General features: G+C 43.1%; 1 protein-coding gene across 7 annotated transcripts in view; it reads right to left on the bottom strand.

The window, feature by feature from the left end:
• Positions 1 to 16,592, bottom strand: part of Eif2ak4 (eukaryotic translation initiation factor 2 alpha kinase 4) — an 86,652-nt gene extending 70,060 nt beyond the window's left edge. For 2 of the 7 annotated variants that reach the window (XM_006499626.4, XM_006499627.4), the window contains exon 1: positions 16,323 to 16,591. In XM_006499626.4, coding sequence (XP_006499689.1) covers positions 16,323 to 16,466 — 144 coding nt within the window. In that variant the 5' untranslated portion in view covers positions 16,467 to 16,591. Of the gene's footprint in view, positions 1 to 25; positions 129 to 4,527; positions 4,641 to 16,028; positions 16,064 to 16,322 lie in introns of those variants that run through there. The other 5 variants (XM_017318909.2, NM_013719.3, XM_006499625.4 and 2 more) reach the window with 5 other exon arrangements.
• Positions 16,593 to 19,925: the final 3,333 nt, after the last annotated feature.

Below are 19,925 nucleotides of genomic sequence, written 5' to 3'. Positions count from 1 at the left end.
AAAGCTCCAGCTTGGCCACCCTTACCTCTCCACACTGCTTTTTGGCCAGTTCTTCCAGGTGTGATTTTAACAAATTAACACTTTCATTCGACAGGCCTTTAGCATTTTTTAAGTCTATTTCGGGAACTCTGAAAAAACAGACACACACAGAAAGAAGTTACTTGAGAAGGAAGTCTGCAGCTTGTTTTAAGGTCTGCTAGGGTCCCTGTTTGAGCACCTGAGGATCCGGTATCCAGACCTCCTAGCTGAAACTCCCCTGTGACCAGCCATGCATCTCTTTAACCTCAGAAGGCCTTCAACTACACGCCCAACAATTCCAGCTGATACAGTGCTCGGCATGGAGAACCCTGTACCCTATGGAGAAGTGGGAAGGCCCAAATATACAAAGCCCCATTGCCCCTAACTAGGCTTGCTCCCAACTCATCTGCTTTGATAGTCTTTTAACGATCTGGTTAAGATGCCCCAGCACCATTCCCTGCTGCTGCTGACTCCGATGCCCTCCACAGCATGCGTCCTGCTCCTTCTGCTCCTTGTCTGACTGCTGACTTGGCTATGTGCTCCTCTGTACTGTAATTCTCTGCACATCCTTGGGCTCCAGCAGGAAGCACAAGAATGCCTGATGAGTGCAGCCATCATGATCCATCTGGAGTCTCACAATGGTCCACACCTGTCACTCCATTCTGCTGTGTGTCTGTGTGTGTGTGCTCTCACGTGTGCATGCCTCCTGAACACTAGTCGAGTGCATCATAGAAACCTGCCTATCCCACAGTTTGCATGCTGCTTCATCCCTCAGAGTTCATCTAAGAAAACACTTTAAACTCAAGGAAATTACACAGTCAGCCTCCGGGTTTCCTTTATTCCTAACCAATAAACATCCATTAATAGCTCTCTGGGATTAAACAGAATTTACGTCATTTTCCTGATGAGAAGGTGATTCATCACTTCCTGTTAAGCATTTCTAAGGGGTTCCTAGCATTTTACCTTGGTGAAGCCTTCCTGCGAATTCACCTAGTGTGCACTCTCTCAAGGCTTTATTACCCCCCTGTAGAACAGGATGCTACAGTCAGGATCTTCCTGAACAGATAAAATCTGGGAGATACAAGTACTCAGGTTCTATATTTTTTTAAAAAAACCTTAGTAATGCCAATATGTCGAGTCCACAGATGGCCTACCACACCCAGGATTCTCTCACACAGAGGAATCAAGGACCACTGTGCATAAGTGTTCTCCTATATCACATTATTTTAAACTGACTGGAGCAGTCCCTAGAATCAAGCCTTACACAATTGTTTCTGTGTGTGTCTTTGTGCAGGTGAATGTGTGTAGGTGAATGTGTGCATGTGTGTCTGTGCCTGTAGAGGACAGAGGCCAACATCAGGTACTGCTTCCTAGGAGCTGTCCCCCTTGATTTTGGAGACAGTCTCTATCGCTGGAACCTGGGACTCCCTCATCAGGTGAGTCCCAGCACTGGCCAGCACTTCCAGGGGACACAGGCATTGGGAATACCATGCACACCAGCATGTTCAGCTTTTTATTTATGTGCTGGAAACAAGTACTCAGGTTCTTGTGCTTATTCAAGCACTGATTTATCCCTCCAGCACTTACATAATTAAAAAATGATCTATTCTTATGCTATGTGTATGGATGGTTGTTTTGCTGACATTTATGTCTGTATGCCACAGTATCTATGGAAGCCAGAAGAGGGTGTCAGATCGCTTAGGACTGGAGCTGCTGGCAGTTGTGAGCACCTTGTGGGTGCTGGGATTTGAATGTGGGTCCTCTGGAAGGACAGCCAGTGTGTTTAACTACTCAGACATTTCTCCAGCCTCTCCTCTTTGGCCAGGCGTGGTGATACACACCTTCAGTCTCAGGCAGAGGTGGGTGGATCTCTGTGAATTTGAGGCTAGGTAGTCAGCATATTGAATTCAGGCCAGCCAGGGCTACACAACGAGATCGTGTCTCAAAAAACAAACAAACAAACAAACAAACTATACAGCAATATTAACAGAACAAACTTGTCATGTATCATACTAATACTTTATGTCCTTGACATGATAGTTTTGTGTGGTTGATGAGATTACTTTTAAACTTTCTAAGTTCTAAGCATTTCTATGTTGTTCTATGTTTAAGATTTATTTATTTATTATATGTAAGTACACTGTAGAAGTCTTCAGACACACCAGAAGAGGGCATCAGGACTTGTTACAGATGGTTGTGAGCCACCATGTGGTTGCTGGGATTTGAACTCAAGACCTTCGGAAGAGCAGTCAGTGCTCTTAACCACTGAGCCATCTCTCCAGCCCCAAGTCATTCCATGTTCGTATCAAATGGACATATAATCTGTCTGCCTAGTTCTTTGAAGTAGCTTTTCGACCAGGGGAGTTTTAGTTTCCCAGGTGACATTTATGGAGATCTACAGACTCTAGGTTATCGCAGCCCAGGAACGAGCTTTTAACAGGCAAGTCAGGATTGTGACTCAACCTTCCATCATGCACAGAAGAGCTCAACTAACAAACATCTCCTGTTAACCCAACAGGAGCTCCAAGGCAAGAAACTGTGCTCAAAGGCTCTCCTTTGTGGTCTCAGGCTCACAATCTCCCTGACTTAATTCTGGGACTATAGGCATGGGCCTGCTGCCTGGCTCTAGTCTATTTGCTTTCAGAAATTACGCTATAATTAGTATTTCAGTACGCACATATCTGGGCTTTTCATGTTGACTTTTCAAGAACAAACATTTGAGTGCTTGAGTCTATGGCACAATAAAGAATATGTTACCTGTGATCTTTGGCCACAGTTTCTGGCTCAAAGGCCCCACTGCCCTTGGAATTTCCTGAGTGGCAGAGCTTAGGAGAGCATATTATGTTCTTCATCACGAACCCTTTCAGCCAGAGCAGAGTTTATGAGGAAGGGTTAATGCTTGCTTGGGTGCCAGCACAGTGTGAGGATGAAGGTGGCTAGGATAGCTCCAGCCTTGACCATGGGATGAGATATTCCAACCATACCCCAGTCCCCTAAGGAGGAAGGAGGTGCTAGAGACTGAGCTCAATCGCCCATGGTCTTAATTACTGCTTAATTACATGGACTTAATTACTGCTCAGTCATGCCTAGAGAGCAAAACCTCGCCCAGCCCCCTGAACAGCAGGGCTCAAGGGTACTGTGAGCTGCCAAGCATGTGGAAGAGCTGAGGATGGTGGCCTGGAGAGGACACTCAGATCCATACCCCTTCCTATGCTCTGGCCTATGCAGCCTTCTTGGGCTATTTTAGATCAAATCCTTTACAACAAACCAGAAAATTACTTGTTCTGAGTTCTGTGAGTCATTCTAGCAAATTATCTAATCTAAGGAGGTTGTGAGAATGCTCATGTTTACAACCACAACTTATACGTCGAGAGCATGGGGGCTTGTACCTGGCATTTAAGCAATAACATTCTTGAGAAAGTGAGCCCTGACCTAAGCCATCTGCACTAACGCAGTGTCAGCAAAGACACCATGTATACCGCACCATGAAGCACAAAACAAAAGCCAGAGAGCCACTGGCTTAATTTTATTTCATAAACTTAATTACATTTCTCATGAGTCAACCTCCCACAAGCATCTATGCACGCTCTCTCAAGAAGCACGGGAGTTACTGACTTCAGGAAGCTCAGACTGAATCGATGAGATTCTTCTTCGACATTTCTTAAATCCACAGCCTCCATTCATGCCCCACCCACTGAGGAAAGGAGCACTTCCTTCCATTTGCCACCCTCCCCACGACCCCTCACCTGTCCCTGCACATTAAGCTAGAACTGCCTGACACTGTCCCAGCCAATCGGAGGTCCTGGGGATGCTTACAGAAGAGCCCGCTGAGTCCTCATGGAGATGCTTTTGTTCTAGCTTCATGCCCAGTGGTGATGTCAGCTTCTTGAGTGCTTACATCTATGTGTAGTTTTGGTTGCCTCTCCCACTGGAGAATACTCAAGGTATTGGTGGGGAGGGGCTCGGATGGTCAAGGTCTGAAGGGCTGGGGACAGCCCTGGAGCACAGGGGACAACCCTGTACCACCTGGTCAGACTTATGCTGCTCCACTGAGAAAAACAGTAGCTCCATTCCTCTCTTTATTCCAGGCAGTAAAAGGCCGGGCAGGTCAGGTCATCTCATCTCCAATGGCTATAAAGGAAGCACTTTAAATGCTCGCCACATCTTTATCCTATATGTATAGACCTTCCTTCTCTCTAGATTACAAAGAATTAAATAAGCATGAAAGTTGCAAAAGCAAAAAGGTGGTCAATGAGTAAATACTAGCATCCGGTCAATGAGTGAATATTAGCATCGGTAGTGAGCACTCTACAGCTATATGCAGACTTAAAGGCTGCTTTGCAAAAAGTCTAGGGCGGATATAGTGTTACTGAGATATAGGTGATGGGAAATGAAACTTTACATTGGCAGACAAAGGAAGGAAAGAGGAAATGCTCCCAACTGTAATATTCCTATGCTGTCAAAACAGAAAAGCGAAATGACACGGAAGCTTCTTATACAGGTACTCACACATCTGGGTATGTAGGTGGGCATTTAACCCTCAGTTCCACTTGCACGTATACTTCTTCACCAGCTAGGCCCTGAGGGTAAAGAACTAAGTTGATTTCAGGAGGCTCTCTCACCTAAAAGAGAAAAAGAACACATCTCGTAGGGTTTTTCCTTCTCCCCACCTGTCCCTGTACACTAAGTTACAGCTGCTTGACACCGTCCCAGCCAATTGGAGGACCAATTATTATTTTATGTGTATGGGTGTTCTGCCTTCATCTATCTCTGTGCACTACATGTGTGCTTGGTGCCTGTGGAGGCAGAAGAAGGCATCAGATCCCCTGGAACTGGAGTTACAGACAGCTGTGAGCTTCGAATCAAACTCCGAGCCTCTGGAAGAAAAGACAGTGCTCACAAGCACTGCACCACCTTCTCTATCCCCTGGAGAAACAATCTTAATGAGAATGATAATGATCACCTTAGTTGAAAAGTTCTATTCCCAAGTTTTGAAAGTACTTATGGTTTACAGAAGTATTCTGTCATGTTTCCAAAAGCATGGTTTAAAAGTGAAAATGTCAGAAAAAAATACATTTTCCTGTCAAAGGTATCAAAGGATTGAAGAAAAACACCCACTGGGCTTCCACTCCTTAGAAGTTACTGGTTAACTATGTGCTAGGTGCTGGCCTGGAGGCGGGAGGTGAATCTAGACAGACCTGGCCCCATCAAACACATACAGACTAGAGGGCAGATGATCAGAGGCAAAGGACGGGGAGAGCCGCAAAGGAAGCAGGGCTGAGTGACCTGAACAGGTACGGTAAAAAGACCTCATGAGCAGGGGACACAGGTCAACCATACCTGCCTGAAATGCCTGGGGCGTGTTTCATATTGTAGAGGTTTTAGATTTTGAAATAGTTGTAGATTTTTAAAACTTTCTTTGGGGAGTACTTTAGAATTCATATTTTAGACATTGGATGTTTTCATCCTGTATTTAGATTGAAATCTGAACAGAATTGGCCCAGCCTGATCTCACCAAAAATATTTATGAGCGGCTTACAGTTGTCTCAATGGGCAATTTTTTGTTAGTACTTCTTACAAGAAGCTAGCTCCTGCCTCTACAGGACTCTTACATGAGCACTTTGATCATTTAATGTGTTTGAGGCATGAGGGAACATGCTCAGATGTGGTCACTGGGGAAGGTTTAGGCAGATAAGCTGATCCTGAGCAGAGATGGGTGCCCCCAAAGGCCAAAAGGAGGCCAGTGGGCCTGGGGCATATGTGTGAAGGGCGATCAAGGAAAGCAGGTGTACTGAGAAAGGTCAGCCAGACAACAAACTCGGCAGGATTTAAAGATGGGCAATGATAAGATACAATATACACTTTTAAAAAAAACACTCTGGCTGTTGAATAAGGAATGAATGGGGAAGACTGAAGGCAGAAATAAAAACGAACAGGGCTGGGGATGTAGCTCAGTGGTAGAGTGTTTGCCTTGCATGTATAAGGGTCTGGGTTATATTCCCAGCACTGTAAATTTCAAACGAACAAGAAAATCATTATAACGATTAAGCCAATGTTGGACATCCACAGAAGGAGGGAGTGTGGGAGGGGGAAGAGAAAATGAATTTGAGATCAAGCTAAGAGAGATCAGGCAATGAAGGACACAAAGGAGAGGAAGGGTCTTGTGCCCGTTGATCCCTCAGGTAGTGAAAGATGAGAGCAGATTTTATGGCTGGGGCCATGGAGGCCACAGGTAGTGATCTTGACCATCAGTGTTATGGGCATCAAACACAAGAGAGTATGTTGAGGAGTGACAGCTAGGTGAACAAGTGGACACTGCAAACCCAGACAGCTCCTTCAAGGCTGAATGTGAATGGGGACAGGGAACACGGCAGAGGTGGGTGGGCTGGGAGTGATTGAGAGAGGGGGGATGATATGAACTCAAGGGAGAGATTTTGTTGTTGGTGGTGTTTTGATTTTAAAGATAGGAAAGATACTAAAGCCCATGAGGGTGCTGGTGGGAACAGCCGGAAGAGCAGTCTGGCGTAGTGCGGATCCTGGATCCAGCAAGGCAGCTGGGAAGGTCAGCATCCAGGGAGTCAAAAAGGAGAGACAGTGAGGAGGAGAGGCTGGGGTTTCCTTAGAGGAGCCCAGAGGGTGGGGCAGAACCACTCTCCACCACAGCAGGACAGCATTGTGGCTTAAGATGCCAAGAGAATTGGCACAGGAGTTATTTTGTTGATAGGGAGAAAGTGGCTATCTGATGCTTCTGAGGATATGTGACCATTCTTCTTACACAGCTACATTTCAAGGAGTTCTCATCATTACTTCAAAAATTAGCTGTGTTATGTGTGTGTTTATGTGAATGTATGCCACCTGTGGGCAGGTACTAAAGAAGCCAAAGGAAGGTGTTGGACCCCCTTGGAGCTGTAGTTACAGGCAGTCCTGGGCTGGGAAGTGCAGGTCCTTTGGCTGAGCCCCAAATAGCCTCTCTTTCTTTTTGAAGTTTTTAATTAGGGAAAATGTCAAAGGTAAGTAGAGATAATGATAGGATAGAACCTTGTACCCACCATACAGTTTCTACAATTACCAATTTACAGCCAATCTTTTAGCTGAGGTTACTCCTCTTACCTGCCTAGCTTATTCTAAGTCCTATCAATCACTCTTTACCTATATTATTATTTATTTTCTGACAAGAGTCTGGCAAAGTTAGAAGATTATTCGGCTCCATTTTAGAGATAGACACATGGAGAGAAAGCTAGTCAAAATTTTACCTGTGCTTTCTACATCAAGACACATCTTTATAAACTATTATCTCACTGAACATAAACTTTGAAAAGACATTACAATCACCAATTAACATTCTGTTAAGAAATTATTTCTTGGAGGCTGGAGAGATGGCTCAGCAGTTAAGAGCACTCACTGTTCTTCCAGAGGTCCTGAGTTCAATTCCCAGCAACCACATGGTGGCTCACAACCATCTGTAATGGGATCTGATGCCCTCTTCTGGTGTGTCTGATGACAGCTACAGTGTACTCATATACATACAATAAATAAATCTTTTTTTTTAAATAAATAAATCTTAAAAATTATTTCTTCTAATATATAGTACTTTACAATACAGAATTTTTTTAGTATGTGTGAGATGAGCAGGTGCGTGTGTGTGTATGGGTGCACGTGTATGTATGGGTACATGTGTATGTATGGGTGCATGTGTGTGTATGGGTTCATGTGTATGTATGGGTGCATGTGTGTGTGTAAGGGGGAGTGAAAACACATTGTGTGCATTTTCATAGAGATGCTGAGGTTGATGTCAGGGTATCTTTCTTGATCACCCTAGATTTATTGAAGCAGGGTTTCTTGAACTCAAAGCTTGCCAATTCCATCTAGACTAACCAGACAGCTTGCCCCAGGGACCCTGTCTCTGTCTCTCAAGTATTGGGTTCACAGGCAACCACCATGCCTGTGGAGTCCAAGTTCTGGTCCTCAAGTTCGAGGCCCAATGCTTTCTCCACTGAGCTATCCTCCGAGGGCAGATATTTTAATACCAAAGGGAGAGCCAAGAACCATGGCTCACGGCTCTAATCCTAGTTTCTGGGATGCTGAAGCAGGAAGATGGTATACAGACTAAGTTATCTCTGAAAGCAGATCAACATTCCTTCCTGTCAGTTTTCTGACAAGTGCTGAATCAATGCTTATTAGCTGATACAGACAGCATACCTGTGGTTGGTCCTCTTACTGAGTAGGAAGGAGAAGGGTTTGGCATCTATACTGGATTACCCATGGAAAAAAAACATCTATAGTTAACACTGTAGATCCCACACTATGAACAATTCTAAGAATGCATTTTTCTAAGTCTTACAAAATGAACTTTCCAGTTATAAAATCACCTTCAAAGAGCTTTCACTTGAATTGTTTAGGTTTTTTGGACTGTGTGGTGCTGAAGGTGCTTCACACAACATCCCTTGAGTGCACATGCCTGCATGGCTAGAGCATCCCAGCCAGGGCACTCTTGTTGATGATGGCCAAGCCAAGGATTGTCTTGTCTGCTTTGTGAAAAGTCATGCTGACCTTTCTGAGTTCCTCAGAATGACTACGCTGGAACCAGGCCGACAGTGAAGGCAAAGCTGATAGAGACCACTGAGATGGAGAAGAGCACTGCACATTCAGAACTTTCCCTAGAACACTGGGGCCATCAGGTCTCCTGGAGTGAGCCTGGCTCTAGCTGCTCAGACCAATCTCTATCACACAGAAAATGAGTCTATCTGGATGTAACTAACCTCCTTGGGAAAGGGTCTTGCAGGCCATGGCTAAATGCTTGGAGTCACTGAAGCAGGAAGCAAACTTAAGGAGGCAGTAGTTCACTGGAGAACTATACAACACTAAGACACGATTGCACTTAATGAAGTACAAATGAATCCATGTAAGGACTGCTCGAAAACTAGAGGAGAGGCTTCTGAGAGCCAGCTCCCAGGACCACTGGGGATCATGGAACGGTAATGGTCTGTAGAATTCTGGGCTGAATAAAACATATCCAGTAAATATTCCTTGGATGGAGCAGCCACAGAGCCCCAGGTAGGTCACAGTCTAGATAACTCCACAGTGCGGCAACACCACAGAACCACGAGGGATGAAAGGGCCAGGGTAGCTAACACCAAAACCAATGTTTAGAAACCAGGATAGAACATGACTTGAAGTGAGGAGACACCTGGCATAAAGCTTTCCACTTCCAGAGCCCAAGAGCCGAGTGATGGTGGTTCAGATGTAAGAACAGACCACAGCCACTTAGGAATGACCCAAGCTGAGATGAAGCCTAACAACTTGCCACAGTGTGAGTTCCAAGTGAGGGTGACCCAAAGAAGGAAGAACAGGCCACAGAAGCAACAGGCTGGCTATGTTTAAGGTCCTTATTTTGGCTGACAGAATTTAATGGCTCCTGTAGTATTTCCCCTACAGATTACAGACTTTGGGGTATTTCTCAGAAAAGCCTATTAGTTATCCTCATTATCCATCTCTCCTTTACTTTTGTAGCAATAGAACTGGACAGTTTAGTTGGGTACATCTCCCAGGCTACTTTGCAGCTAGGTTTAGCCAATGAATTAATTTCTGGAAAATTAAGAGAATCGAGATCTGTCATATGCTGGGCTAGTGATGGAGCTGTTGTTTGGCACATGATTTTAGTCCCCTGATTTTAGTCCCCTGCACCACAAGTCTTTTTTGGGGTTTTGTTTATTTTTAAAGAATGATCATGTGAAATTTAGAGAAAATTATCTTAAGAGAAAATTTGTCTGGCCTTAGTGGGAGAGGATGTACCCAGTCCTACAGTGACTTGATGCGTCAGGGAAGGTTGGTACCCAGAGGGGGACCTCCCCCTTCTCAGAGGAAAAGGGTAGGTATGGTGGAGGGGCTGGGTGAGGGGGGTACTGGGAGGTGAGGTGGGGCTTCAATCAGGATGTTAAGTGAATAAATAAGTTAATGGAACAAACAAACAAACAACAACAACAAAAACAAAAGAAAAGGATACAACAGTTTCTGCTGTTGTCTGGGATTTGGTATATAGCCCAGGCTAGCCCTGAACTCAAGATCCTTCTGTCTCACCCTTCTGAGGGTTGGCATTATGTGTTTGTACCATTGTGCCCAACTTCATATGCAGTTTCTTTACACCTTTTTTTTTTTTTTTTTCAAACAGGTTGGAATAAAGCTACGAAGGCTGGAGTTCAGATAACAGTGTTAGAGTACAAGGGCACATCAAGGACAGAGCATCCTTAGCAAGAAGGAAGAGCTCCTGAGCCCCAGGCTTTTATGTAATAAATATCACTGTTAGGTTCTCTTCATGTGTAGCTAATTTAATACTAACCACCACCAACTTACTGAAAGAAAAATGTCAAAAACAATAATGTAGAACTCAAATAATGAAATAACTCAATGAAGAGTTCTTTCAGAGATTAGACCAGAATATTTCCTAGGTTTCACTCAAGAAGACAGGAAATGGCTTTTTGTAAGGTATGTTCAGGACACAAAGAACCTTAAACCTCAACAACTGAAAGTTCACCCTAAGAAGAAGCCCTTCCCACTTTCCAGGGTTCATATATATACAGCCCTTCTCTTCCTCTGTACGACCATGAAGTGAAAGGTCCTCTGCTACATACATATCTCACAATGGGCCACTGCCTTGACAAAGGCTCTCTGATGGCTATTCTTGGTTGTCAACTTGACAGCATCTGGGATTAACTAAAGCCTACATGACTGGGCACACCTATGAGGGATTATTTTTCTAATTAAACCATTAGAAGTGAGAAGTCATTCAGATCTTTGAGGTGGGAAGATCCACCTCTAACTGTACCACACCTTTGGCTGGCAGCCTATATAAAGGGCATGGAAGAAGAAAACTTGCTCTTTTTCTTTGCCTGCTTGCTCTAGCCCTGGCTAGCAAGTCTATTCCTTCATTAGCATTAGAGCCTACTTCTTCAGGATTCCAGCATGTACTGAAGAACAGCTGAGACATCCAGCCGTGTGGACTGAACAACTTCGGGCTTCTTGGACTTTATATTCATAGGCAGCCATAGTGGGACTAGCTGGACCACAGTTTTTAAGTCATTCTAATACCCCTCTTCTCTGTGTGTAGATAGACAGTAGATAGATGATAGATAGATAGATAGATAGATAGATAGATAGATAATCATTCTACAAATTCTGTTACTCTAGAGAACCTTGACTAACAATACAGACCCCAAAGCAAAAGGTGGCTGACAAAAAAAAAAAAGCTTTACAACTGTGCTGAGCTAAATCTTCTTTCTTTCATTTTTTTAAAGATGTATTTATTTATGTATGTGAGTACACTGTTGCTGTCTTCAGACCCACCAGAAGAAGAGTATCAGATCCCATTACAGATGGTTATAAGCCATCATGTGGTTGCTGGGAATTGAACTCAGGACCTCTGGAAGAGCAGTCAGTGCTCTTAACCACTGAACCATCTCTCCAGACCCAATCTTTTTACTTTTTAAAAGAGCTGCTTAACAAAGCTTCTCTCAGGTGCCTTTGTCTCCTAAACACTTGCTTGTTATACATACTAGAGGAAAGGGTCAATATCCTTAAAAGCTGAATATTTTAACTTCATGAAGCTGAAAATCTTCAGGTTCCAAGACTCAAAGGTATGGAAAGACAGTCCCATCATTAGACTTCACTGGGTTATAAAACAGGCACCAAAGTGAGGATGAGGTTTGGGAAATTAATTTGTTATATAAATGTCCATCAAACCCAGTGTGAATAATTGCTGAGTACACTTACGAGTCAGTAGTTACTGTGTATACATATGTAGCTATCATAATTGTTAAGGAAAAAAGGCACACACTTTAACCAGTTTGAGGTATCTGTCTAGAATTGTTACCTAGTTTCCTGCTATCTGTCCTCCTTGCATTTGAAGGTAAACTTTAATCAGCATAGCTTCTTTTTTTTTCTCTTCCAGATGGAAATAGCATTCAGATGGAAGCAGCCTACTTGAGACCAGGGTAGAGCCATGGGGGAAGGGAGATAATCTGGGCAGCCTGCTTGTAAATCTGTACAGAACCAAAAAACGGAGACAATGGACTGGAAGAATGGCTAGGTGGGCCTCCTGTATTATCAGGAAGCCCTGAGTGAATTCCCAGGATCCACAGAAAACCCATACGTATCCACATGCCTATGTGTGCCAATAATCAAAGCTTTGGAGGGCAGAGATAAGTGGAGGCAGCCTAGTCAAATGGTGAGCTTAAGGTACAGTGAGAGATCCTGTCTCGATTAAAAACAAAACAAAACAAACAAACAAACAAACAAACAAAAGACTACAAGTGGAAAGCAACAGAGAAAGATACCTGATATCCTTTTCTGGACTCAACACATATTGCGGTACACTGTAAGTATGCACACGTGCACACATGCATGCACGTGCGTGTGTAAGCACACACACACACATCATATCAGGAAAAAAAATGAACACAGTAATAGCCAGAAAGATACTAATGGCAAGTGCTCAGAAAATGGAATTAGATAACATTCCTCTAGATTTATATGAAATGCCTTAAATATTTATTTCCCTCATTCCTCCATCTCTAAAACTGAATACTTTGTTTATAATGACCAAGTTTATCTTTTCTCAAACATTTGCTCATCAAATTAAAACAAACAAACAAACAAACATTAGATTCTTTAAAATTTAATATGACCTTCAGCTCCATTTTGAACAAACATCACAACATTCAGAATTTGTTTTAATAAAAATTCGAACAGGATTGGACCAGGTACTATAGTTTCAATGTGTCCCTCAAAAGTATTAGAAAACTAATCGATCCTAATATAGTCTGATATTTAGAAGAGGGGCCATAATCATGAGATCAGTGACTTTATAAGATGACAAAGAGATACACAAGCACACAGGAATACCCTCCTTTGGCATGCCATGCCTTCTGCTATTTATGATCAGCAAGGTCCTCACAAGGTATAGCCCCTTGATTTTAGACTTTCTAGGCTCTAGGACTGTAAGAAATAAATTGTGCTTTGTTTTTGGTTTATAAAGTTTCCAATTTGTAGTAGCATGTTATAGCAGCAGAAAGTGAAAGAAGAAGGTATCAGGCAAGGCCATTTAAACATTCACACTGAAACAGGAAAATTCGGTACAGTGAATGGCAACAATGTTAAACACCGAGGACTGTTAAGAATTTATAATAGTTTAAAACAATGTTATAACAGCATTGAAAATTAAAGAGATGGTGGCAAGGAATAGATGCAAATACATTTGGGAATTGCTAATATCAACTTTGGAAAGCTTTATACCAAGCACTGAAATGGAAGGGTTAGCAACCTGTGTGTGTGTGTGTGTGTGTGTGTGTGTGTGTGTGTGTGTGTGTGTGTAGAGGCAGCACTTCAGATTGGCAGCAGAAGTGGAAACTTCACGTGTTTCTCAGACTGTGAGAATGGACAGCACCCGGAGAACATGATCTAGACCCTCTTGAAAAAGATATTTCTACATTTATTTGATGGAAGCTTTAAAAACATGAAGTCTCTGGGTGTGGTGGCACACGCCTTTAGTCCCAACACTCAGTAGTTAGAGTCAGGTGGTGCTCGTGTGTGTCATGAAATAGTTAAATAATTTAAATAACTAAACAAAACATCTGACGATTTATCCTCTTTCTTTTCTTTCTTTCTTCCTTCTATTTTTTTTATGGTAACACGGGAACAGGGGGAGGGTCTTTCCTCCCCCCACTTTTGTTTCTTAGTGCTGAGAAATCAAACCTAGGATGTGCTAGGCGAGCACCCGCCCTCAGATGGGGAAGTGCTTTGTAGATGGGGAAGAGGGAGATAAAATAGCCATGTGGTTCAGAAAACAAGTAGTTCATTTTGATTCTGTTAAAAATTTTTAACTGCATAAATTACATAAATATGTCTATGATTAATTTAGGAGAAAATTTTTGTTTCATGTTACCACAAATAAAATTTCCCTAACATACATCTACATTTTTACCATTGAGTAAGAAAATAGACCTTAGAAGAGAAAAATAAATCAATGAATAAGAACAGTTCAGAGCTGGGCAGTGGTGATGCTTGCCTTTAATCCCAGCACTCGGGAGGCAGAGGCAGGCGAATTTCTGAGTTCGAGGCCAGCCTGGTCTACAGAGTGAGTTCCAGGACAGCCAGGGCTATACAGAGAAGCCCTGTCTCGAAAAACCAAAAAACCAAACCAAACCAAAACAAAAAACCCAACAAACAAACAAACAAACAAAAAACAGTTCAGAGAAAAAGAAAAACCATGAACATGGTTTCTAACCAATGAAATACAAATTAGATGGGACAGCTTTCATTCATTTACTGTCAAAATGAAAGGACGGAGCATGCAATGTTGACAAAGGCTAAAGAGATAAGTGCACTCATAAACAACCAGTGGACCCAGAGACAGAAGGAAGGAGGGAGGGTTTGCAATGCCTCCCAAGGGAGGAAGCAGACCCTCTGCTGATACGGAAAGCTAGACAAGATAAATAAGTAGTATTTTTTAAATGTCCTTGAATTGTAAACTATATCTTAAATGATTGATACCCAAACTTTTAAATGTGTAAATTAATTTTTGATATACACTCTGAACTGTTTGACTATCCATGAATGAAATGTTTCAAAACTGACATTTAATCCATGACATATCCCCCAAAAGTTAAAAAAAAGTGATCTGAGTTTACTGGCAGTAAACTTGACCTGAAATGAGAAGAGGTCATTGTCCTCACTGTGTTCAGGCTGACATTTGCATATTCATACATTTATTTCATTGCGTTTACATTGTGAACACACCCCCACAGGCATGGAAGGAGGAGGAACATACACCCCGGATTATGTGTAAGAACACTTCTGTATTCTGAAAACTACTAGGCCTCAAGGGTTCTAGATTCAGGATAGTGGCACCGAATAACCTTTCCCTGAAGAAAGGCAAGTAGCGGGTGCTAATGAGAGCTTGTTCAAAGCGTAACCTCTGACTCATCAGACTGAGCATCAATTATTTGCCTGAAAGGCCTATGAAAGAAAGTGTTGGTGATATTGCTTGTGATCCAGAGCCAGAGTCTACTACTGAATAACTCTACCTGCCTTTTACACTATCTCTGGGTTAAGTCTTCTTGGTTATAAAGGCCACCGTGAGCTGTAAATTCCTGGGCTAACTGGGATCAGCTGTAAATTCTTAGGATTATCAGTATCATTACCTAAAAGTGGCTGATGGTTTTCCTTCCATTTTCCTGCACCTTGGGAACATAAAACTAAAAAAACTAAAAAAAAAAAAAAAAAAAAAAAAAGCCAGCTGGGTCTCCCTGAGTCCCCTGCACATTCTGTAACACTATTCTGGTGGCCTAGGCCCTACTTCCTGGTTCCCTGGAAACAGAGAAGTTGCCAGATGACCTGTAGGTTATCTTACTATTTACAAGAAGCATGTATAACTGTATGTAAAGTTACAAATAAGGCCTAAAAAAGTAAGCTTCCCGCCGGCAGCAGGGGTTTTGTGCATGTTTTACCCATGACTGTGTTCCTAGCGTCTAAATCATTAAATTAAAAAGTATATTGGTTTAGTGGGAGAATCTTGGCCCTGACAGCTTAAGTAAAGCCTTTTCCTAAAGAAATACTAGATATAGAGAAAAGACAGACATTGTGAGTTAAAGAAGTAAGGCAGATGGAGGAAAGAAGTACTTTCAAACTTCAGGAACATTTTAGTTCGGCAGATACACTATTCAAGGATAGGGAGAGACTGTCACTGCCCTCAGCTTAACTTCCACACAAAAAAGGAAAGTGATGTTTTAAATAGAACTCGGTAAACACTGCATTACAGCGACAATAAACATGTTCTATACCTATTCCTCAAAAGTCTCGGAGGAAGGTACAAAAAGTTCTTCCACACAGGAAACGGGATTTACACAGTGTGACCTGGGAGTTTGTTTGCTGAGAGCACAAGACCTGGACCCACGCCCCCTAAGCATCCCCAGCACAAAGTAGCAATGAGTGACTATGAATGTGCAGTCACAACCCACCTCGAGGCCTGGGGCGAGTCAGTGTGGGGAAGAATGGTTGGAAGGACGAAGGGTGGTTAGGGGACGTCAGTGGGAATAAGAAGCACAGCAGAGAGAGGAGCCCGACCGGGGAAAAAAGAGAATTCAGGCCAGGTGCTGCCTTCTCAAGACCAGTGGCGGCGCAGAGGCAGAAAGTGAGGGTAGTGGAACTGCAATATGAAAAGCCTTTAGGATCTAAGTGGTCGCCCCAGACTGGAGGCGTCTGGCTGGGTTCCTAGACTGGAGAACACCGGGCCAGACCAACCACGTTCCTACCCGTCCGCGCGCATCCGGCCGCAGATCCTGGAAGTCCGAGCCGTAAATGGCCTCCAGGGCCTGCAGCTCGTGGTCCTGTCGCTGCGAATAGCTCTCCTGTGGCTCAGCCCGGCCGCGTCCAGAGGCCCCGCGGCCCCCAGCCATGGCGGCCGGGGCAGGCGCAGCGGCCTAGGCGAGGTAGCGGTGATTCTGGGGTGGGTAGGGGAGCTCCAGCCCGCGCCGTGACCGAACTGAGGGCGGGGCCTCGAGTCGGAGTCGGGTCTGGGGGAGGGGCCTCGAGCTGATGACAGGTCTAGGGGGTGTGGCTCTGCTCTGGGGAGGCGCTTTAAAGACAGGATCTCCAGCGGGAGACGAACCTGGGGGCGGAGTCTCGAGCTGAAGACCGACCTAGGGGCGTGACTCTGAGCAGGTGAGAGGGCCTTGGGCGGAGCCTAGGCCAGGAGGCGGGTCTGAAGGCGGGGTTCTCCGCGGCTGACTCGTTTGGCCCACTCCGGAGAAGGCCAGTGGGCGGGGTTTTGCTCCAACTTCTCATGGCCCAAGACTTCTAATAAAACAAGAGTAGGGGAAAGCTTTGCCTTCTTCCTGAGGGGAGAAATTGAGTCAGGAATTGCCAACACACTTTGGAGAGCCAGTCTCTTAGGTCAAAGTGACAACACATATTAGTTTTCACAAAACAAGTATGTAGCAGAAACAGGCGCTGGAACTCCTTCACCCTGCCTGGCTAGAGAGAGGAAAATTTTAGAGCGCAGTCATGAGTTAAATCGTTTATCTTACCTGACCTTCCCAGAATGAGACTACTGGGAGGAAAAAACCGTAAACCCTGTTTCCCACATTCGTTACCCTTGAATCATTAATTAAATGTCTCATGCATGCTCTCTGGACTCTCTGAAATTCTCTCCTTGCATTTTCAAATCCCACAAAGAGAATTATCCGACCAGTTCATTTAATGTAAATTTGAGCATTCACATTCATGTAAAATGTTGCACCCTACTTTACATACTTAAGGGATGTATTTGTGTCCATATGAGTCAGGGTCTCCCTCTGCAGCATGGTCTGGCCTTGAATTCATAGTAATCTTCCTACTTTATCCTCTCAGCGCTAGGATCATGAGACTGTGCCACCATCCCTATTTGACCATATTTTTTTTTCACGCATATAAGTAACCTATCTATTCAGACATTGCTATTGCTTTGTTGTCTACCTGCTGTAGCTTAATTCAGAAAAAAAATGCACTATCATGCCTCGAGTTAGGTTAGGTGACATGTCTCTGTCAATCTTGTTTGCATCTATCTTGTTCACTTAGTAATGTTGACTTAGGCATCTCACCTTCAGACCACTCTGATCAGACAAGGTAACACAAAGGCCTTTTAGAAACCACCTCCTCCCTCCTTCAGCTGGAGACCTGTTCTGTTTCCAGGGACCCCTGCCTGGATACATGGCAGAACTCAACAAACAGTGAAGATATTTGTTGAGTGCTGCCTTTTTTTTTTTTTTTTCAGCTCTCACATTCAAACTGTCATCATGTCCTCAGTTTCCCCCTAAGCTGCAGCCCATTTTTACCACCTCTTCACTGGCTCTCTATTCGGCCGTCTTCATCCTTGCCCCATGTTAAGCAGCTCTTCCTATTGTAGCCAAAGTAAAGTTCCTAAATCACGAATATGGCCACACTAATCTCTAAAATCCTTCCAGTTTCCAACTGCTCTTCTTCTACTACAAAAGAAAAACTCAATACGGATTTTTTTCAACATAAAAGCAGAGGAAACATTATAATAACCCCAGGTATTTGTCATCCAGGTCCACAATGTCAGATGTCGTCACCAGTATTGTTTCATTTTCTCCATCCTTAGGAATGCTTTAAATATCAAATATTGTGGACTTTGTTTATAAAGAAGCATGTGTGTAACAGAAAAAGACATTTGAAACCCATTACACCTTAAAGTGTAACACTTTCTATGTTATTAATATCTGTATAGTAAAAATGCAAAATAGTAAAAATACTTTTATTTAATAAAACAATAATTATTGTGTGACAGTCTTTTCCTGGGGTGACACAACACACACACACACACACACACACACACACACACACACACACACACAATTTACCCCAAAGTAACGAATGCACCAATATAACTTGATGAACCATTGGGGTTGTTATTGGTGCTACTAATAGAAATGTGGGTGAGGAGTTACTTAAAGGAGCAGGGATGACTTAAAAGCAGCTACACCAGCAAAAAGCACACCCCAGCAAGAGGGAAGACCCTGGAAGCTACTATTGTGAGCTACCTGCACAGCTTGCAGGGAGCCCCACACTCCACAGTCCTAGTATCTCTGAGAGTTACCCAGGCCAGAGACTTCTCCCTAGAAGTTGTTCACCTTTTTTTTTTTTCTACTGCTGGGGAGGGGGGTTGTTTATTTCCTGGGATTGTGAGCATCTGCCTCTCACCTGGAGGTGATGTTTCAATTCAGAGGGAACTCATAGAACAAGTGACCATATAGACATGTAGAAAAGGGTCCTGCTTATTAAGAAAATTTCACTGTATCATTAATGGATAATAGAAATGTTAAACCAACAATTTGCTACCAAGTAATTCAAAATGAAGAGAGTTTTGTTGTCCATATATCTATGACACAAATGTCCATAAGTATCCAATGTTGACCATGGGATAGTTTAAGTGAAAGATCATGTGAGTTCTTTGAGTGATTCTTGCAACCCTAATATAAGTTTGTAATTAATTTAATGTCACAATTTCAAAATAAGAAACTAGAAACTGTCAACTGTATTTCAAAGTAGAAATTTTGTGTTACCATTAGTGTCCCAAAGTTCTGGTCCTTGACCCTGACAGGAACTTTGTTAGTCTTTAAATTTTAAACATTGTAACAGAGGTGCAGCAATGTTTCAACTTACTGGTTTGAAAAAGCAACCTTATTTTTTCCAAGTTTACAGACATTCAGGTAGGTAGTTTAGAGAGTGCCCATACGCTCTCTCCCTCCAGAGCTTTCCCCAAACTTTGTTATTACAGTCATCTAGTGTTGCTATTGAATATATAGAATCCCAGGATAGAAACTGTATGTGCAGAGACTGACTGGTCAAAACTGCAGTGATGTGAGGTTCAATTGTTTCAAGTCCAGAAGCTAATTATCTCATCTGGGGCTAGCTTGAGCGCCATGAATACCATTCCTTACCCAGGTCTATGTTAGAACTAGTATCCTGTGACTAATAGATAATTCTTATCTATTAATTTTGTAGACAACTAAGCCGAGCTAAGAATGCCATCAGATAGCATCTGACGCCTATAAACCTTCCCCTGTCTTGCTGTAATGACCTCTCTGATTATCATCAATGTATTTAAAACTTGTGACTTATGGCTTTCTTTATTCAGTAAAACACAAGGAAACAGCTTCCAGCTGGAACATACAACCTAGAACTGGTTTCCTGGGCCATGACCACTGAAAATAGCTTCAGAGTGAACTGTCCTTTATTCCCTTTAAGGCAGGAGCTGTGGGATTTTTTGTCTAGAGGCTGCCTTTAAGTTTCATAGATTATATTAGGGTTCAATGTTGTACACATACAGATTGTAATTTATCCAGCATTACTTTACT

The sequence above is a fragment of the Mus musculus genome, chromosome 2, assembly GCF_000001635.26.
Source record: "Mus musculus strain C57BL/6J chromosome 2, GRCm38.p6 C57BL/6J".
In the NCBI taxonomy this organism is placed as follows: domain Eukaryota; kingdom Metazoa; phylum Chordata; class Mammalia; order Rodentia; family Muridae; genus Mus; species Mus musculus.
This window is presented reverse-complemented; position numbering and strand designations above follow the sequence as displayed.